Source organism: Bubalus kerabau, chromosome 6 (assembly GCF_029407905.1).
Source record: "Bubalus kerabau isolate K-KA32 ecotype Philippines breed swamp buffalo chromosome 6, PCC_UOA_SB_1v2, whole genome shotgun sequence".
Lineage (NCBI taxonomy): Eukaryota > Metazoa > Chordata > Mammalia > Artiodactyla > Bovidae > Bubalus > Bubalus kerabau.
In genome coordinates, this window is record NC_073629.1 from 31,685,627 (window position 1) to 31,704,569 (window position 18,943).

The 18,943-nt window shown below is 38.2% G+C and overlaps 1 protein-coding gene across 14 annotated transcripts in view; it reads left to right on the top strand.

Annotated features, from left to right (window-relative positions):
* ST7L (suppression of tumorigenicity 7 like) overlaps positions 1-18,943 on the top strand; it is a 143,742-nt gene that overhangs the window by 67,001 nt on the left and 57,798 nt on the right. For 10 of the 14 annotated variants that reach the window (XM_055584727.1, XM_055584733.1, XM_055584735.1 and 7 more), the window contains 2 exons: positions 1,326-1,465; positions 16,362-18,937. In XM_055584727.1, coding sequence (XP_055440702.1) covers positions 1,326-1,465; positions 16,362-16,427 — 206 coding nt within the window. In that variant the 3' untranslated portion in view covers positions 16,428-18,937. Of the gene's footprint in view, positions 1-1,325; positions 1,466-2,736; positions 3,248-3,567; positions 18,938-18,943 lie in introns of those variants that run through there. The other 4 variants (XR_008715677.1, XM_055584730.1, XM_055584731.1 and 1 more) reach the window with 4 other exon arrangements.

The following is an 18,943-nucleotide window of genomic DNA, read 5'->3' on the forward strand; positions in this document are numbered from 1 at the left end:
AATAATATAAATAAAAGCACTTTGTAAGCCACAACATGCTGTCGTTTAATTAATATTATTTATTTTGCTGTCTTACACAAAAGCAACTATAGTAACATTGGCGTATGTATTTGTTCCCTATCTTTGCAAATACCATGGTTTTTATCTTTTGATTTGCTAGAAGTTGGCCTCTCATGGCTGAGGGACAGAGCAAAGGGGACTGATTTTTTTGGGGTGCTGAAAGCACAGTGTTGTTCACAGCTTCTAATGTTTCTAACTTAAAAAAATTTCAGATTTGGTGTGCTTTTAGTTTAAACATGACACAAGGCTCTGGAAATTTTCTGCATTTTTAATGAGTTTGCTTTTTGGTATGTACTTTCTGAAGATAGTATATAATACATAAAAAATATCCTGGCTACTGAAGGAAACTTAGGTGTAATCTTCTCTGTGAATCATTATGTTTTAAAACGTTAAATTTATAGTTGACCTTGATTCAGCACTGAATTAGTCATTCCTTACATATGCAGGATATTACATCAGGAATTCCTCGGTCTGTGTCCAACCCTGTGAGCAGCCAACTGAAGTCCCAGAATAGCTCTCAGTTTAACAGACATTTATTGAGCACCTACTGTGTACCAATCATTGTAATAGGTTCCTGACATCATTGTTATTCAAGTATTTTCACATTTCAAATAAGATAAAAATACTTGAATACTATTGGTAATGAAATATCTAATCACTAGAAAAATAATAACCTTTGTAAATGTGTAAATGTGAAAATAAGACAATAGACTCCATTTATGTTCAGAATCTAGGACTTTGATGTTCTGGTTAGATTTTTACAGTGCTCAATGAAATGCCACATAAGTGGGTAAAATTATTAACTGATTGTTCTAGGAAATCTCCAACCACATGTCTATTTCTTGATCTCTGTACTCATGTCTGAGCTCCCAAAGATCAAAAATTAAAACACCTTTATAAAGTGCTTACAGTGTTCATCATAACTCCATGGCAACCGCTAGAGGGTTTAGCAACTTATTCAAGATCACACAGCTAATAAATGACAAAGCTCTTTTTCAAAACCACCTCAGCATGACTACAATTACTGCTCTTTCCCACAATGCCATCCTTTTCCCAGTTCCCAATAGTCATCTATGTAGATGTGCTGTTGATGCTATAAATAATGGATAACTTCTTTCTACCTTGCTTGACCAGAGACTTCTTGTTTTTTTTTTTTTTTAACTTTCCCATTTTAGTTTTTAGAAATGGATTTCACTTGAAAATATTAAAACTGGCTTACACTATATTCTGAAATAAAATCCATTTCTGTCTTTTCTCTCTTTCAGCATTTCATCATGTTTCTGTTTACCCAAAGAAGGAGATTCCTTTTTTCATCCATTTCACAGCAGGACTATGTTCTTCTACAGCAATGATAGCTTTTCTTACACACCAGTTTCCTGAAATCATGGGTGTTTTTGCTAAAGCTGTAAGTATGATCTCAAGGACTTGTGTAGAATATTTGTAAAACACACAAGAAACCATCTCTGATCTGTTTGTGCTAAACCAGTTGAGCAGTGGAAGGTATTTGTTATAAAGTAAATTACAGGAATTGATTTATAAAGTTGCTGCCATAAATATGTCAAACATAAGTTTTTGGTGATTTGAGCTATATTTTTGTTGCTTAAAAGTTTTGAAAATACAATGTCATAAATTATAAAGCTGGTCTTTGTAGATCACTTTTGGTGGTAAAGTTAACCCTTGTTACTAGTTAAAGAATAATCCAGCCCTTTTAAATGCATTTTCTTTGGGGTTTTTAAAAAAATTCCTTGTTTTGTACAAAAGCCTTTTGGTTTTTCCATTTAAATGAAATCATTAGTTCTAAGGATTTGCTGAATGTTATATTCAAGAGTGCCCCTAGGATAAGGAATAAGTAGGTAAGATAGGACAGTTGAGACATTTGTCCTGGGTTCAGAATGTGCCCTTTCACTCAAAAGTCCTCCTTGTTATTATATGTGCATATTCTTACTGATCTTCCCAACCTTGGATGTAAAACCATCTACAGACCTTTATTTTCATTTTTACCCCTTAGTTTTGAACGGCTTCCCCATTTCCTGACCCAGGCCCAGAAAGTACTTGAGGATTGATTTTAAAGAGAGTATCCTGTGATTATTAACTTTTCTACATAAACCTATTAATTAATGTCACTGACTCAGCAAAATTACCAAAGAGAAGTCCCTTTAAGTCTCTAAGCCTAATAAAAAAAGACATGTCTTGTACATCTTTGCATTTTTACCAAGTAATGAATTCAAACCCAAAAAGAAAATGTTAATTCATTATACTCCCAAATAGAAAAGCACTGAGAACCATAGAAATATTAGCCTTTATTTGGTAATGCAGTTTCTATATTTTTCTCTTTGTGCCTCCATTATAACTCCCTGTGTCCTCACAGTTTCTTTTCTTGCCTTAAGAATAGTTTATTTTGTGCCTTAAAGATTAGCTGGTTTTCTTCTGGCACCAGTAGTGAGAGCACTGGTTTCTCTTTTTCCCTGAAGGTCAACTATTATAATGTGTTAAGTTGCCACTGGCTGTAGGCCTAAGAGTTTGAGACTACAGTTGATTCTGGGTCAGGCTTCAAGAAGGATGACTTTTTACTGGTGTTCAGGGAGTATAGATATTTGGGTTGGAAACTGACTCTTCTACTTCCTTTTAGTATAAAAAGAAAGCTTACTGATCACACCATAACTCTATTGCTTGCAGTGGTGCTGATTGGCGAGTGTGTGTCTCAAAGTGAAATGACCTCACTGTGTAATCTGGCATGGAAAAAAATGGACTAAACAGAGAATCCCGTCCATTTAACAAGCAGAAAAAAATATGCAGCTGTGTATTTGAGATCATAGAAAAGCAGTGGGAGAGATGGTCTCTCAGGGCATTGGGAAGGAGGTAAAATAGAGAGAGGAGGGAGATCTAGAATCTGGAGTAGAGATACAGTAATTGTTAGCAGTGTCCTTCCATGAAGTACTGGCTAAAATTAATGTGGAGTGTGTACTCACTGTCTGCTGTACCCATCAGTGTTAGTATATAATGTCTGCCTTACCTAAGAGATCTCTGATGCACCAAAAGAGCCTTTAGGATTACATAACACAAGGTCCTAGCAGTGTCTGAGAGTAAATAATTATCCATTTGAAAGTTGAAGCTTCTTTTTTAGATCAAAAGTTATTAATTTACTGTGATTCTAGTTGATGAACAATAAATAGACATTTGTTTACTATCTTTTGGTATGTGTTGCTGGTATGTAGTGTTTAAAATGTGCCTGACAGCAAACTTCTACAGCTAGATTTTTATCCCCATGGCCTTTATATGTACAGTTTAAATTCCTAAAAGTTAAGTATTTACTGAAAGTACCTGCAGATCAATATTCGGTATGTAGCAGTTCCAAGGGCTGTTTCCACTTAAGAATTAATGGGAAATGAAAACAATATAGGCAGACTCCAGTTTATAAACTCAATAAACAATTACCCTAGTAGACAGCAAGAGAACCAGAGGTTCATATTCTTCTTACCACTTAATATTGTGTGGTCTCTGCCCCAGGAGCATTACCATCACCCAGGACCTTGTTAGAAGCAAGATCCTCAGAGGATTCTATATACATTTAAAGCTTAAGAAGACCTTGCTCTACTCTACCCCCAATAGAGGAATTTAGAATTCCTGGATGGTGCCACCTTATCAAGGTGGAAAAGGGACAAGATTGTAGAGTCGTTATGAGCAGAGGCTCTGGAGCCAGACTGTTTTGCTTTGGATTTCAGCTGTGATACTCATTGGCTGTGCAACCTTGGGTAAGTTGCTTAACCTTCCCCACCCCCCAGTTGTAAAATGGGAATAGTACTACCTCTTGGATTTTTGTGAAGGCTAAATGAGTTTAAAATTTATCAAGAATTTGGAACTGTGTCTACCCACAGTAAAAAGTAGGTGTTAGCTGTTGTTGTCATCGTCATTGTCATCATCATCACGGAAGTGCAGCTGTAGTGAGAAACCCTACCCCCTGCATGTTTGGAAGAGCTATGTCCTACTAATAAACAAAAAATGCATTTTTCCATGGAAATAGTAGTAGAAATGGCTGTTAGGTATCATTTAAACAATACTTTTAGTACTATACTTCCGGTACATTATGTGCACCAGAAAGTGAAGAAATGTTTCAAATTCTAGGCACTAGCAAACTGCCTTATGGAGCAGAACCCATTGGTAAGTTGCAAACTGCATATGTTAAAAATTTTTAGCTAAGTCAGATATTTGATAGCCAAGTACAGTATCAATGAAATATAGAAATCAATGAAGAATCTTTGAAACATATTTATTCTTCTATTAAGTAAGGCAAAGCGGTTTAAGAAAATTTCCTAGTTCCTTCCATTGTTGCCATTGTCTCTTCTTCATCTAATAACTTCTTGTATTATTTCTCATGCTAGAGTAAATTCAGTCTGAATTTGTTAAAATGCATTTGTTACGAAAATTGCTTTTTCATGAAGCAAGGCGCTAGGGATTAGTAATTTGTAGTAATCCTCACTGAACATCAGATTTAGATAAATGGAAGGGAATGAACTAGAATGGTTAGTGTTTTAGTGCCCCTTCTTTTGCATGATATAAAGATATGGAAAAAGATTTCATCTTCAGCACATTAGGACTTTTTCTCCTGATTTTTCTCCTGGCTGAGATGAAAACAGCCTGACAGTAGACACAGAGCAATGGAAAAAAAATTGCATAAATCCCTGGAGATGTGGAATGTGCTGATATCAGAGCTGATAGTCTCTTAAGGCCAGAATTCCTGAAAAAGGAAAAATTGCTTTTAAGTGGTAGGTCATTTTCTCACCTGCTTTGAAGCCTGCTGGGTTAAATATGAGAGTTCAAAGTAAGGGTAGCCAGCAAACCAATGAACTGGAATCTGATTCTGCTTATCTGAAAGGCGCTTCTTTATTTGAGAGCAGCACTGCCCTCTCCTTATTGAACCAATCTTCATCTACTCTGTCTCCTTTCATTCCTCTCTTGCAAGAAAAGCTTTCTTCTTAGTAAGCCTTGGGAGGGCGTTATTACAACAGTGAAAAGACTAAAGATGGTGTTTGGAAATTTCATTAACTTACAGATAAATTCAGGCTGTGGCATGTGACTTTAGTGCTTTTGTGTTTGAATATAAAAATCCCTAGTTGGGTTTTAACTAAACGGGCCAGCATTTGCAATGTTGGCAGATAAGATGTTATGGGTAAAGACAGAAATTAAAAAGATTTCCAGATAAATTACTTGTTTCACTAAGGCAAAACTTGGTTAAAATTTGTTTCACTGAACACATATTGTAGCTGTGCTAGGGTGGGAATGGGCCCCGTTTCCACATATTTCTACTAATCTTTATGTGGGAAAATGTGGTTGGACATGCCAGTGATGAATTTCTGAGCAACTCATAATTGGCTGGCTTCACTGTAACTAGGGCCTAACAATCTGCTTGATTAATTCTTTAAGGACTACATTAGCCAAGTTGCATGATTTCCAAAGATATAAAAGGTCAGATGTTACACTAACAAAAGACCTCTCTACAGAATGTCTCACTGGGATTTCTTCAGTCCCTTCCCCAAAATAATTAACATTTCTCTCCCTAAATTACATTTTAAAAAGTAATAAGCAGATATAAATGCCAAGTGTCTTTTACTGAATAGTAACGAGAACTTTTGAGAAGGTTTGTCCATTATTATAATTTTTTCCAGGACAAAGATTGTCTTCATAACTAGGGGAGTTGATAGACAATTATAACCATGTATTGATATACATCAATTTAAAGGTTCCTAATTTACTGTTGTCACAACCAGTGACACGAAATCTGTCTACAGGTGAAAGGCTTTTTATATTCTTCATCTGACTTTACTAAAACCCTAAGAGAGTTGCATTCTAAATAGCTAGGGCCCCATTCAGAAATTAAACTGAAATTAAAATGTTTCTTCACTTTGAAAAAGAATTATTTTCAAGAACTAATACAGTTTTAAAAACATTTTGAATTGTAACTAAACATAAATTCTGGGAAAATACTCTTCTATAACATGCTGTTTCCACAGTAATATATCTGAGATATTTCCCAGAGAATATCCTGATAATAAAATGAATCTATTGTAATAGGTCAAAAATTTTAAATGTTTACACTTTTGTTCCATTGTTAGTGCTGCTAAAGTCTTTATTTGGGCAGTCTGGCATATTCCAATTTTGATTTTCTTAATTAACTGGGATATTTGTAGCAAGAGAAAAGTTGTTCTCTGCTTTTTATAAGGGTAATTTCTCATACTTCATCCTCATTGTTCTCCTACAAAAAGAACCAGAATGAGAAATTTATGGAATTGCTAATGTTCTTCTTTATCCAAATGTTCTAAGTACTGAACTCTTCAAAGACAAAAGAGAATAAAAGCTAGGGCAATGTACTTTTTAACACATGTCTATATTCTTTCCCCAGGATTTAATTCAGTTTTGAAGTTTGTGGAAAGCACCCTCTTTCCCTAATAACACGTGCTTAACAAGTATGAAATTCATAAAAGCTCTCCCTGAATTCATTTGGCAGAATATTTAATCATCTTTGCCCCCCCTCAAACTGAAAGCCTCAGTGCCAAAGTCTAAGTTACTCTATCACTAACTGCTGTGAATATATTTATTATTATTCATTAGCACTTGAGGCAAATGGACTGCATAGCAGGTAGAAGAGTTGTGCCCGGATATTGATGTAAATCACTCATTCCAAATTTGTAACACTAGTAGTATTAGAATTCATATTAGGAAACCTGCTGACTTTTGTTTTAGAAAAGATTTTTGCAGACCCAGCATAGTCCTCTAAATGGAAAGAATAATGGGGTACAGAGGAAAATTAAAATCTTGAGGAATACTTATTTTAGCTTTTTTCTTGAGTGGAATTTTGCTCCTTCCCCCACCAATCAAATTTTTAATGCTCAAAAGAACTAAATTAGTACAACTAATTAATTTATTATAATTCTAAACCAGGAGTAATGTGGACTTCATTAGTTTTCTTTTTTAAAAGTTTATACTTACACTCTCATTAGTTCTTACCAGAGGCATTGGAGGACAGATTGTGCTCTTCCAATGTAATAGATGAGGAAGTTTGAGCCAATCAAGTTAAGAGTTCCTTGAAATCACACAACAGATAGTCCTTTAGTCGCATATATATTTGGTTTCAAAAATGTGTCACCTCTCAACTTATACCAAAACAAGTACAGAAGAATAAATGTCAAACCAAATATAGTAATCCTGAAGGAATTATAGACTGATAGCGTGATGACAGTAAAGTGGTCTTACAAATGTCTTCCTATAGGGGATGAATTTGGAGAAGAGTTTTAAATAAAGAGGCCAGTATGGATTGTCAGAAAGTAGAAAGGGACCTTAGATTGCAGAATTGCTTACTGAAAAGATCTAAGTAGACAAATAAACTACCTGGAAATGTTCTTCATTATATAAGCTTATTTAATGAAGTTTGCTGTTTTAAAATAAAGAATGCCCATTTGCTTTTTTGTCTTTAAACTGGTTCACTGTAATTTCATTCCTATTCTGGTTAGTAAATCACTTAAAGTACACTGATCATTTATATCACATACTCATACAACCGTAAAAAGAACTTCATCCTTTCTAATTGTCTAAAATGTGCAGTAATACTGAATAAACAGTAGGCACTCATTTGTAGTGATTCAGAGGGAATTTAATTAACTCTTTGAAACAGTAAACAAAAGAAAAAGAAAAGCTTCAGTTCAGTTCAGTTCAGTCACTTAGTCATGTCCGACTCTTTGCGACCCTATGAACCACAGCATGCCAGGCCTCCCTGTCCATCACCAACTCTCAGAGTCCACTCAAACCTGTGTCCATCGAGTCAATGATGGTCATCCAGCCATCTCATCCTCTGTTGTCCCCCTCTCCTCCTGCCCTCAATCTTTCCCAGCATCAGGGTCTTTTCCAATGAGTCAGCACTTTGCATCAGGTGGCCAAAGTATTGGAGTTTCAGCCTCAATATCAGTCCTTCCAATGAACACCCAGGACTGATCTCCTTTAGGATGGACTGGTTGGACCTCCTTGAAGTCCAAGGGACTCTCAAGAGTCTTTTCCAACACCACAGTTCAAAAGCATCAATTCTTCGGCGCTCAGCTTTCTTTATAGTCCAACTCTCACATCCATACATGACCACTGGAAAAACCATAGGCTTGACTAGACGGACCTTTGTTGGCAAAGTAATGTCTCTGCTTTTGAATATGCTATCTAGGTTGGTCATAACTTTCCTTCCAAGGAGTAGCGTCTTTTAATTTCATTGCTTAATATAAACTAAAGCTGTAGCTTATGTTCCAGCAACTCTCTGTTTTCAAAAAATCAAAGGTGAAGTTTGTCAAGGATTGTGAGGGTAAGTTTAATTGAACAGAATAAACTTTTGGTCTAAAATAACATAACTTATGGCCTTTTTTGTTTTGTTTTTCTAAAGTGGGATTTTTAGGTAACAGATGTACTTTTAGCAGTTGTAACAATACATTGGAAACGTCAATGTGTTCCTTAATGCTGATAAGGCCTCAGTGAAAGATTAGCTATTAATGGTATTCTATCTGAATTTGAGGAAAAAATAATCTCTGTTAGTTCTCTAATTAATATTAAGATTGCCTTATGTCTGTCTCAACTGCCAGCTTCAAGAAAAGAAATTATTTGGGCTTCAGGTGATATTCAACAAAACTAAGAGAACTGATGTTCAGAGAATTCAGACCACATAATCACCCTTTAACCTCATCCTATAATTTCAAGCATTCTGTAAATGAAATGTATATGTACTATTCAAAGTGTAGAAAAGGGCTGTATTCCCATTGAGCACTCTTGCATATTATAAATAGGATATGCAGAGAAAGAAGCAGTTTGGGGAAGAATTTAAGAAGGGAACATACTCTTATAGTCTTTGTTAGGCACTTGCCAGCTCTTGTTTTCATCTATTCAGCATGCTGAAGTCCCTATTTCTTTCTGATGCCAGAGTTCAAGCTTTTACTCCCAGGTAGCAGCAGCTTTACTATTAAATTTTAATCCCTCAGTGTTGTTAAACTTCTATCTAGAGTATAGCCACAACTATTTTTTGGCAGGCGAACACACTGCTGCTTTTCCTTCAGTCACAGTGAGATAGAAGAATGTTCTCTGGCTGAGGCATGGATGAAGGCACTTTACTAATCTTATACATAATTCATCCTTGGTTGCTGGGGTATTCAAAGTTGAAACTTTGCCCTCTGATAAAATTCAGATGGATTTTTTATTTACTTGACTCTGATCCCTTTGGGATTTAGCCCTTATTGGGAGCCCAGGAATTCTAATTCAACAAAGCTCTAGCTGTGTAGATTTTTCTTATTAATTTACTCTTGGTGTATTTTAGCTTTGTAATACTGACTCAAAAAAACCCCCCAAAAACGGCACTAGAACATGCAGTTCAGAGTCCTGGATACCCTGAAAAGATTCTTCTTTCAGTATTGGCTTATTGGATGAGAAGATTCCAATAGAGCTTATCTTAATTTGTTTTCAGAGTTTAGTTTTTAAAGAGGCTCAGCATTTAAAAATATGTTAACTATCGCTCTTTAACATGCTATAATTTGGTAATGATTATCCTGTAACATACCAAAAGTTTTTAATGTTGAATTCATTGTATTAAGATGTTACTAATAATAAATTTGTTCATTCATTCAATGAGCAGATATTTATTGGATACCTTTATGAAATATAAAATGCAACCCATGTTCACAAGTAACTCATAGTCTAGTGGTAGGGGTTTGAGGTAGACAAGAGATGTATAAGACAGAGGCTTCTGCTGCACAAGTAAATTAGTTTATCCTTGCAGGTTCATTCATTTGACTGGAAGTGACTGATGAGTTATTAATATTTTCACATGCCTCACATAAGATTTAGTGACCCAAAAAGTCTATCTAGACTGATAGAGGCTTTTTCCTTTTAGAAGAATTTATTTGGTTAGGATTCCTTTCAGTCAAACAAGAGTAAATAGAAAGAGGTCTCTCTCTCTATTTTATTATTTTTCAAATATCAGACATGAAAGACTTTTGTTGTTACACCCAACTGATGAAGTTCATGTTTTTGTTAACTGTGGCATTCATTATGTTCATTTAAACAGTTTAGAATTTATTAAAAAATGAGGTGCTCCACAACTCAAGATTGAAATAAGAAATGTCACCCCTCAGATTCATATATAGTGGCCGCAGTAAGACTAAAGCCTACTATCAGTTCAGTTCAGTTGTTCACTTGTGTCCAACTCTTTGCCACCCCATGGACTGCAGCATGCTAGGCCTCCCTGTCCATCACCAACTCCCAGTGTTTACTCAAATGCATGTCCATTGAATCGGTGATATCATCCAACCATCTAAACCTCTGTTGTTCCTTCTCCTCCCACCTTCAATCTTTCCCAGCATCAGGGTCTTTTCAAATGAGTCAGTTCTTCGCATCAGGTGGCCAAAGTATTGGAGTTTCAGCTTCAACATCAGCCCTTCCAATGAATATTCAGGACTGATTTCCTTTAGGATGGACTGGTTGGATCTCCTTGCAGTCCAAGGGAATCTCAAGAGTCTTCTCCCACACCACAGTTCAAAAGCATCAATTCTTCAGTGCTCAGCTTTCTTTATAGTCCAACTCTTGCATCCATACATGACTACTGGAAAAACCATAGCTTTGACTAGACCTTTGTCTAGTTTGATGGACTTTTGTTTGCAAAGTAATGTCTCTGCTTTTTAATATGCTGTCTAGGTTGGTCATAACTTTTCTTCCAAGGAGTGAGCGTCTTTTAATTTCATGGCTGCAGTCACCATCTGCAGTGATTTTGGAGCCCCAAAAAATAAAGTCTGACACTGTTTCCTCATCTATTTGCCATGAAGTGATGGGACCAGATGCCATGATCTTCATTTTCTGAATGTTGAGCTTTAAGCCAACTTTTTCACTCTCCTCTTTGACTTTCATCAAGAGACTCTTGAGTTCTTCTTTGCTTTCTGCCATAAGGGTGGTGTCATCTGCAAATCTGGGGTTATTGGTATTTCTCCTGGCAGTCTTGATTCCAGCTTGTGCTTCATCCAGCCCACTGTTTCTCATGATGTACTCTGCATATAAGTTAAATAAGCAGGGTGACAATATACAGCCTTGATGTACTCCTTTTCCTATTTGGAACCACTCTGTTGTTCCATGTCCAGTTCTAACTGTTGCTTCCTGATCTGCATACAGATTTCTGAAGAGGAAGGTCAGGTGGTCTGGTATTCCCATTTCTTTCAGAATTTTCCAAAGTTTGTGGTGATTCACACATTCAAAGACTTTGGCATAGTCAATAAAGCAGAAATATATGTTTTTCTGGAACTCTCTTGTTTTTTCTGTGATCCAGCGGATGTTGGCAATTTGATCTCTGGTTCCTCTGCCTTTTCTGGTTCACATACTGTTGAAAGCCTACCATACTCATTAATTTTTATCTTTGTTTTCTATATCCTCTCATTCCTAATAATGACAGATTAATAAGAGCTAAGGACCATCCTGGTTTAGAAAATGAAACAGTATGATGCCATTGTGAAACAGAATGGGACAGTGAAGAGTCAGTACTAAAATTATGTGCCTCTGTGGACATGTGAGAAAGAAGGGGAAAGAACCACTCAGAATTTCCGAGAGCCCACTGTTCATGTCAAAGCTGCACCCTGCAGTGACTGATTCTCAAAATATATCAGGTTAATTAGAAAAATAAAAGGATATTGGGTTAAGGTAATAAAATAAGCTGCCTTTTCCCTCTCTTCCAAGCTAAATTTTGCTCATCAATTCTGAATCCTGGACAATTTTACCTTTTAATAAGGGGAACTGTCAAGATTTTCTAAGCAACTGAAAAAGATTTCCTATATTTCTTGGGTTCAGTCAGTATATGTACTAACTGGATAATTGGAGATATAACCTTGGAATACATATTAAAATATTTTTAAAAACAGGCACAGAACCTGTCCTTGGGGAATTTATACTGTTAGGCATGTAATCATTAGATGTGGTAAAATGATGATAGTCTTTTGAATAGAAGAGGAGGCCTAAGGTTGTACTGCAGGGTCGAGGAGTATACTGACTTAACTCAGTGAGGCAGCAGGAGAAAGTGGAATGATTTGAACAGACTTACAGGCAGAAGACTGAAGATCCAGCTTTGGAGTTTACTTGTAATTGTTACTTCTTTAGTAATTTATCTGAGTTTGCTATATCTGCTGGAATAAGTGGAAATTATTATTCTTTGGGTAGGTGAACAAAACATACATCTAACCCTCACGGCATTTTCCAGTTCAGAAGTCTAATTTGTAACCTGTAAGGAGGTGTATTCATGTTTCTGGGTTGTAAGGAGCCCACTCTGATCCATTCATCTGTGTTCCCATTTATATTAGGCTGTGTCTGCTAACATTAGGTCTCTAGAGAAAGACTTAAGTAGACTTAAGGCCCCCTGAATTCCTATGGACTACCTCCTACTCCCATAGGACTTCAACAAACATAATGAACACTTACAACAAAAAAAACTTTTATCTTTTTCATAGTATTGAGAGTAATAATATCACATTTGGCCTCAAGTTCCATATTGAATTATTTTTTTTTTTAATTGCTTTTGAGCAGTAACTTTTCCCTGGTTGCTTAGCCAGTCATACAAGTTGAGACTTCTGTTTCTATGCCTGTTTTATAATAGCTGCTCTGGGAGAACAGATGAAAAATAATAAGTTAGATATTTTATGAGTATTGAAATCCCTTCCATTCAGAAATGTAAATAAAATAACCAGCATGAGCAATCAGCTTATGTCAGATTCCATGGGTTTATGTTACATAGGGAAATTATAGTGCAACCTGAAACATGCTTCTTAATGAATTCACAGTGGTGTCACAGTTGAATGTAAACCCTTGAGCTTTTCTGTTGTGAAGAATTTCACAAATCACCTTTTATAAACTATTTAGGGGAGGAGGAAAAAACTAAGATGATACCAACAAATGCTATCACTGTTAAGTGGTTGCTTCCCGTCCGGCACTAAATTGTGCCAGTTAAGTAAAGCAGAAAGTTAATATATTGCTCACCTTTTGGCTTATTCAGTGTTCATAAATATAAATATATATATATATATATATATATACACACACACACACACACAAATGTATATATGTGTACACACACACATTTCAATATTCTCTTTTTGAAAGTGGCACCAGAAAAGTGCTGTGGAAGAACAGGGTTGCCCTTGTGGTTTTTATCCTCAGAGTTTAGCAAAGTTCAGTTAAAAAATGGCAGAAGCCCAATAAATAGCTCTGTTTTTACCTTCAACAAGTGCAAGAAGCCAGAGACCTAACGTGAAGATTATGAAATGAGGATTTGTATCTTTGGTTGTTGCTCTAGCAGCCTGTTCTGTTGTTCAGTCGCTAAGTTGTGTACAACTCTTTGTGACCCCGTGGAGTGCAGCATGCCGGGCTCCTCTGTCCTCCACTGTTTTCTGGAGTTGGCTCAAATTCACGTCCATTGAATCAGTGATGCCACACAACCATCTCATCCCCCATAACCAGCTTCTCCTCCTGCCCTCAGTCTTTCCCAGCAACAGGGTCTTTTCCAGTGAGTCAGCTCTTCTTATCAGGTGGCCAAAGTATTGGATCTTCAGCATCAGTCCTTCCAATGAATATTCAGGGTTGATCTCCTTTAGGATTGACTGGTTTGATATTCTTTCAGTCCAAGGGACTCTCAAGAGTCTTCTCTAGCACCACAATATGAAAGCCTCAGTTCTTCAGCACTCAGCATTCTTTATGGTCCAGCTCTCACCAGAACCATCCTGTCACTCAGTGAATTGATTTTGTCGTCCCTAAAACTCTTTCATAGCTCTCCGCCTTTCCACTATGGCCTCAGCTCACTCAGCTCTGATGAATGTGCTAGCCTCAAAAGTCCAATATGCCACATGCGGTATAGGAGACCAGTCAAGTTTAAGAGTCAGGGAAAGAAGCATGTATTTTCTATTTTAAAGAATTTCTTCTTTACATTCTAATTTCATAAGTGTTTGGCTTGATTTACACCAAGGTCTAGGCCTGTTAGACTACATTAATGCATCACAGTTCTGGATAGGATATTTGATAGCTCTTATTTAGCCCAGAATCTCAAATGATAGGGAGCTATAGTGAACAGTATTTAGCATTTTGTTGGGCTTCACAGTGTAGCTCTCTTCTAGTCCCTCTGTCTGTAACAAATGGACTCATCCTTGTGTTTTCCCATAGCTGCCCTGGTGCTTACTGACATAGATCAAGATGCCGTGTTGCTCTGTAGGGAACTCTGAGCCATTTGACAATCTGGGCACATGTAGTCACCTCACATTATTTAAGCCCTGATTTCAGCATTCTAATTTCTCTGTATTCCCCAGTGTATATAATATGTACTTGCTTGAAATTCCTTATATATTGCTTGCACATTCTTGCTTCTAAGTTTCAGCATAAACCAGTTCCTTCTACTTAGAATGCTTTCCTCTGTCTGTTCTCAACCAAAACATACTGTATCTTTTAAAAATCCTGCTCAAAAGCCACCTCCTATAGAAAGACTGATTAATCTCATTCACTTGATTCCTTTATTCTGAGAATTCTGTTTCTCAGTCTGTTGCTTAAATTGTTTTGTTCCTTTGTAGTTATTGATTCCATACATTGTCACCCAGTAAGCCTAATGGTTCTAGGAATGATGCGCCTCCTGCATCCCCATCCTTGTGTACATTATTTTAATACACAGAGACTTTGAAGGCCTACTGACAACCTTTCAATTTCTCCTGAGTTCTAGTCCACTTTCCATACCCTTTCCCTTTCTTCATAGTTACAGTCCTAGAGAAACGGGGCACGTGTTCAGGGTTTGGCCTCCACCTTACCATGTGTGTGGCAACCTGTTGAATAGGTTCCTACAGTTGGGCAAGATTTAACCCTTTGGTTTGACAGTCCCTGCATTCTATTCAAACACATTCAAGAAGTAGATGTGAGACCAGGAGTAGAGAAATTTCCACTGAAAGCTAAGTTAGCTCTTTATACAAGACTTCTGAAGCTGCTGTCGTCAGCAGCTCACTTGACACTCTCCTGCTCTGCCTCTTTTCCAGGAGTCAGGGTTAGTTTAAGAAAAAGCCTCTTGCTAGAAGCCATGACCTCGTACTTTTATCCCCTCCATCTGGTGTGTGGCCTCATGGGGCTGTGCTGCTATGCAGGAGGTGAGCAATGGAATTCTTTAGATGATGACTTCTGAGCCCACATGCAGAGGCAGTGGGGGTGGGAAGCAGGGAGAACAGTGAGCGCCAAGATCGATGGACCAAAAAGTAAGATTTGCCCTGGAAGGAATCTTAACTATAGGTAGATTGTTTTCATGAGGTGTTCTTCCCCTAGCTCAAGCTGGGGCCCGGGTCAGGGAGCTGCAGCATCCTAGATCTATGATTGATGAATGTTGTATTCCTACAGCTTTCCCTTCTGCCTTCACAGTTGGGTTACAGGAGTGGGATAGGTAGGGTATGTAAGGGCTTATGCTGTCTCTAATGGAATGCATTCCAGGGTTGAACAGGGAAGGGTTCCTCTTGCACACATTATCTCTTAGAGCTGCTTTGTCTCACAGTCTCGGACCTAAACAGAAGTCTGATTTTGAATAAGTGTGGGAGGAGGGGTTGAGGACAGCAAAAGTTTTTGATCAAGTGAAAATCTGTTTTCTGCCTCGTCTTTTAAGGGTTTCTCTGCAAGGTAGATACTCCTTGCCTTGGTATAGATATATATTTAGGTATAGATAAATAGCTTGTCTTGGTTCGAGGTCTCAGGATTTTTACTAGGCTGTGAGTAGGCATCTGATCTGGGATAAGACCATTTGTGTGTGTGTGTGTGTGTGTGTGGTTTTTTGTGGTTTTTTGTTTGTTTGTTTAGCACTCTCATTCCTTGTTCTTACTTACCTAGCCCAGGAGTTGACAATAGTTTAAAAAAGATTGAAGTCTCAAAGGAAATTCTAATACATACTTTAAAAGCCCAAAGCCTTAATAACTTCCTCTCAATAACTTCCTCTCATGGCTTCTCGTGACTACTGCTCTGTCTACACATTTAGCATCTTTAAAAGGACTAGATAAAACTAAAACAAAAGATGAACTGTTAATCTGTAAAAGGAAAAAGGAAAACAGAAAGAATTAGAAACCAGAGCTGATTATACATGGGCTGCTAAATGTAGTATAGTGATCATGTGGTAGTGGTGGTGTTAGTGACAGAAATGGCAAAAAAGGGATTCATTGATGAGATTAAGGAAGGCCTAAGCTGTTGCTTAGTAACTTCTGCTCATGTATACTCTCCTAGGATATTTTGTGTCAATTTCTGTCCTAAAGGTGCTGGGATTCTCCTGCCTCCAGCCTAGGCACCCTCAGTTTCTGAGCAGAACACACAAGATTTGAAGTCAGAAGCCCTTGGTGTGAGTTCTGGCTGAGCTACTCAATATCCACAGGACTTTGGACAAATCACAGAGCCTCTCTGAACAGCACCTGCACAATGAGCATAACTCCTATCACAGGGTTGGTGAGACAATTACATATAAGCAAAAGCGTTTATACATAAGAAACCTTTTTATAAACATCACAGTTATTTTTGGGGAAGCCTCACCTTGAAAGTTGTCAAAAAATAACAGCTGTGGATTAAACTCTTTCTTTTTATTCACTCAGTTGAGCTTTTCTGTTTGGTCAAGTCTGCTTACTGGGGTTGATGTAAAGTCATCCTATTTCTGCTTGTTCTGGCCAAAGAAAGAGAATTCCAATGCCTAGCTGATCCATCTGTAGACTCGTAGGCAGAATGAAAGTGAGCAAAGGCAAATTTTAAGACAGAACAGTTCGGAGTTAGAGGACAAAAGGGAGAGTGCTTACCTTGCTTTCTCAAATCCAGGATGACTAAAACATCTCAAGTAACCGAGGAATAACCACAGTGATGTTCAGAGATCATTTAAGCCACAAATATGTGCTCAATTGTGTCTGACTCTTTGTGACTTCATGGACTGTAGACCGATGGGCTCCTGTGCATGGGATTTCCCAGGCAAGAATACTGGAGTGGGTTGCTGTTCCCTTTTCCAGGGGATCTTCCTGACCCAGGGATTGAACCCGCATCTCCTGCATTGGCAGGCGGATTCTTTACCACTGTGCCATCTGGGAAGCCCTAAGCCATAAATGAAAAGTGGGAAAACACACCTATAGACTCCCTCTCTTCTATCCTTTTGACCTTTGGGGGCAGGGACAGGAATATTACTGACACCTCATTGGCCTCTGCCTGAAACCAGCCAATCACTAGCTTCTGGGAAAGCTCAGTCTAGTGCAGCAACTGTGACATATTTACCCTAGTAAAGCCACAGCTTGCTCCCCTCTAGTGCCTTTCTCGTGTGGAAATCATCTCTGGAACCCAAAGTTATCCTGTTTTCTAATCCAGGAAGAATTAAAACAATGACAACAAAAGCTCATGAGCAGCAGGCTTAGTAATCATACCTCAAGCAGTCATAGAAGACTGCCCTCTCATGCATAGCACAGAGGACACAAATTGCACTCTCTGCAGTGTGAAACAGCCGTGGCAAGTTCTACAGTCTCAGGCACAGTGCCTGGGTGGGAATTGCCCACTGTTGACCTCTTCTTTCCATGCCCTTACTGTATCCTTCCCCTACCATCTCCCAGAGGGGTGCCAGTCCCAAACCAACAGCTGCTTACATGTTGATAATTTTAAAATGTTCCTTGGTTACAGCTGAACACCCTGTTGTTGATATAATTTTTGAAGTGCTTGATTGAAATCTGGTTGCTTTTTTTTTATTGTCGGGGAGGAGGAGGATGACGAGAACCCGAATATAGCCTAAGAAAAGCTATGTGTATGTGCTATATTTGTGCATATTTGTGTGTATATACCTTCATGATTGTGCGCAGGCTGATAGGGCAAAGAGAGAAAAGGAAACATCTCTTTCTTGTTTTCCAACACTGCTTCAAAGACGCCCAACCCCCATAGTAGCAGGCAGTTCCCAAGTGGAGGGCGGAGGCAGAGGCCTCACCAAGGCCATCAATAACCAGGTGTGAGCTACAGGTCTCTGTGTAATGTGAAGCTCTCCCGTATTTCATTTCTGCACCCAGGGAGCAGCTCTGCAGGATTGCTTACGGAGAGCTCTGTGTCTGGCACCTCTCTCCACAAGGCTCAGGCGCCCAGGGTCCCACCGACCTGTCCAGGAATGTATTACATTGTTCACTGGTGCCGTAATTTGGCTGCAGGAGCTAGGCCTCCCAGGGATGAGAAACATACTCTCTCCAGCTTCCTCCCTTGGGCTTCTGCCCTATGACCACTGAGGGCATTTAAATAAAACCTCAGAAAGGCTGAGAAAAAAAAAAAATTCCTTGTTATCTTTCTTATAGTAAGGTCCTGAGTGGGTCTGAGAATTTGGCGAAGAACTTAGTGGTTGATGTGCTTACTAAGGGGAGGTGAGAGAACTGAGAAGAAAGTACAATCTGTAATAGGGAGGAAGAGAAATGAGGCCGTGAGTGGTCCTGAGACTTTGCAAGCAGATCCTCAGGGCCAGGATATATTTAAGTCTTTGAAATAATCTGAAGTCCCTGATTTCATTTTTGAGTCTGGGTGAACTCCGGGAGTTGGTGATGGACAGGGAGGCCTGGCGTGCTGCGACTCATGGGGTCGCAAAGAGTCGGACACGACTGAGCATCTGATCTGATCTGATATGAATACTCTCATATAGAGTATGGATTCATGCTATTAATCAAGCCCAGCAATAATACACGTTGGCTTTTATCTGCAGGACTATGTTAAGGCTGGCATTCTTACTTTTACGTAAGAGAAACTGGCTACAGGCTGTGCATGTAAGGTGTTAAGTCATGTGCCTTCTCTAAAAGATTCTAAGATCCTTAAAGGATAATGTCTTTTAAATTAACTTTGTATCCAA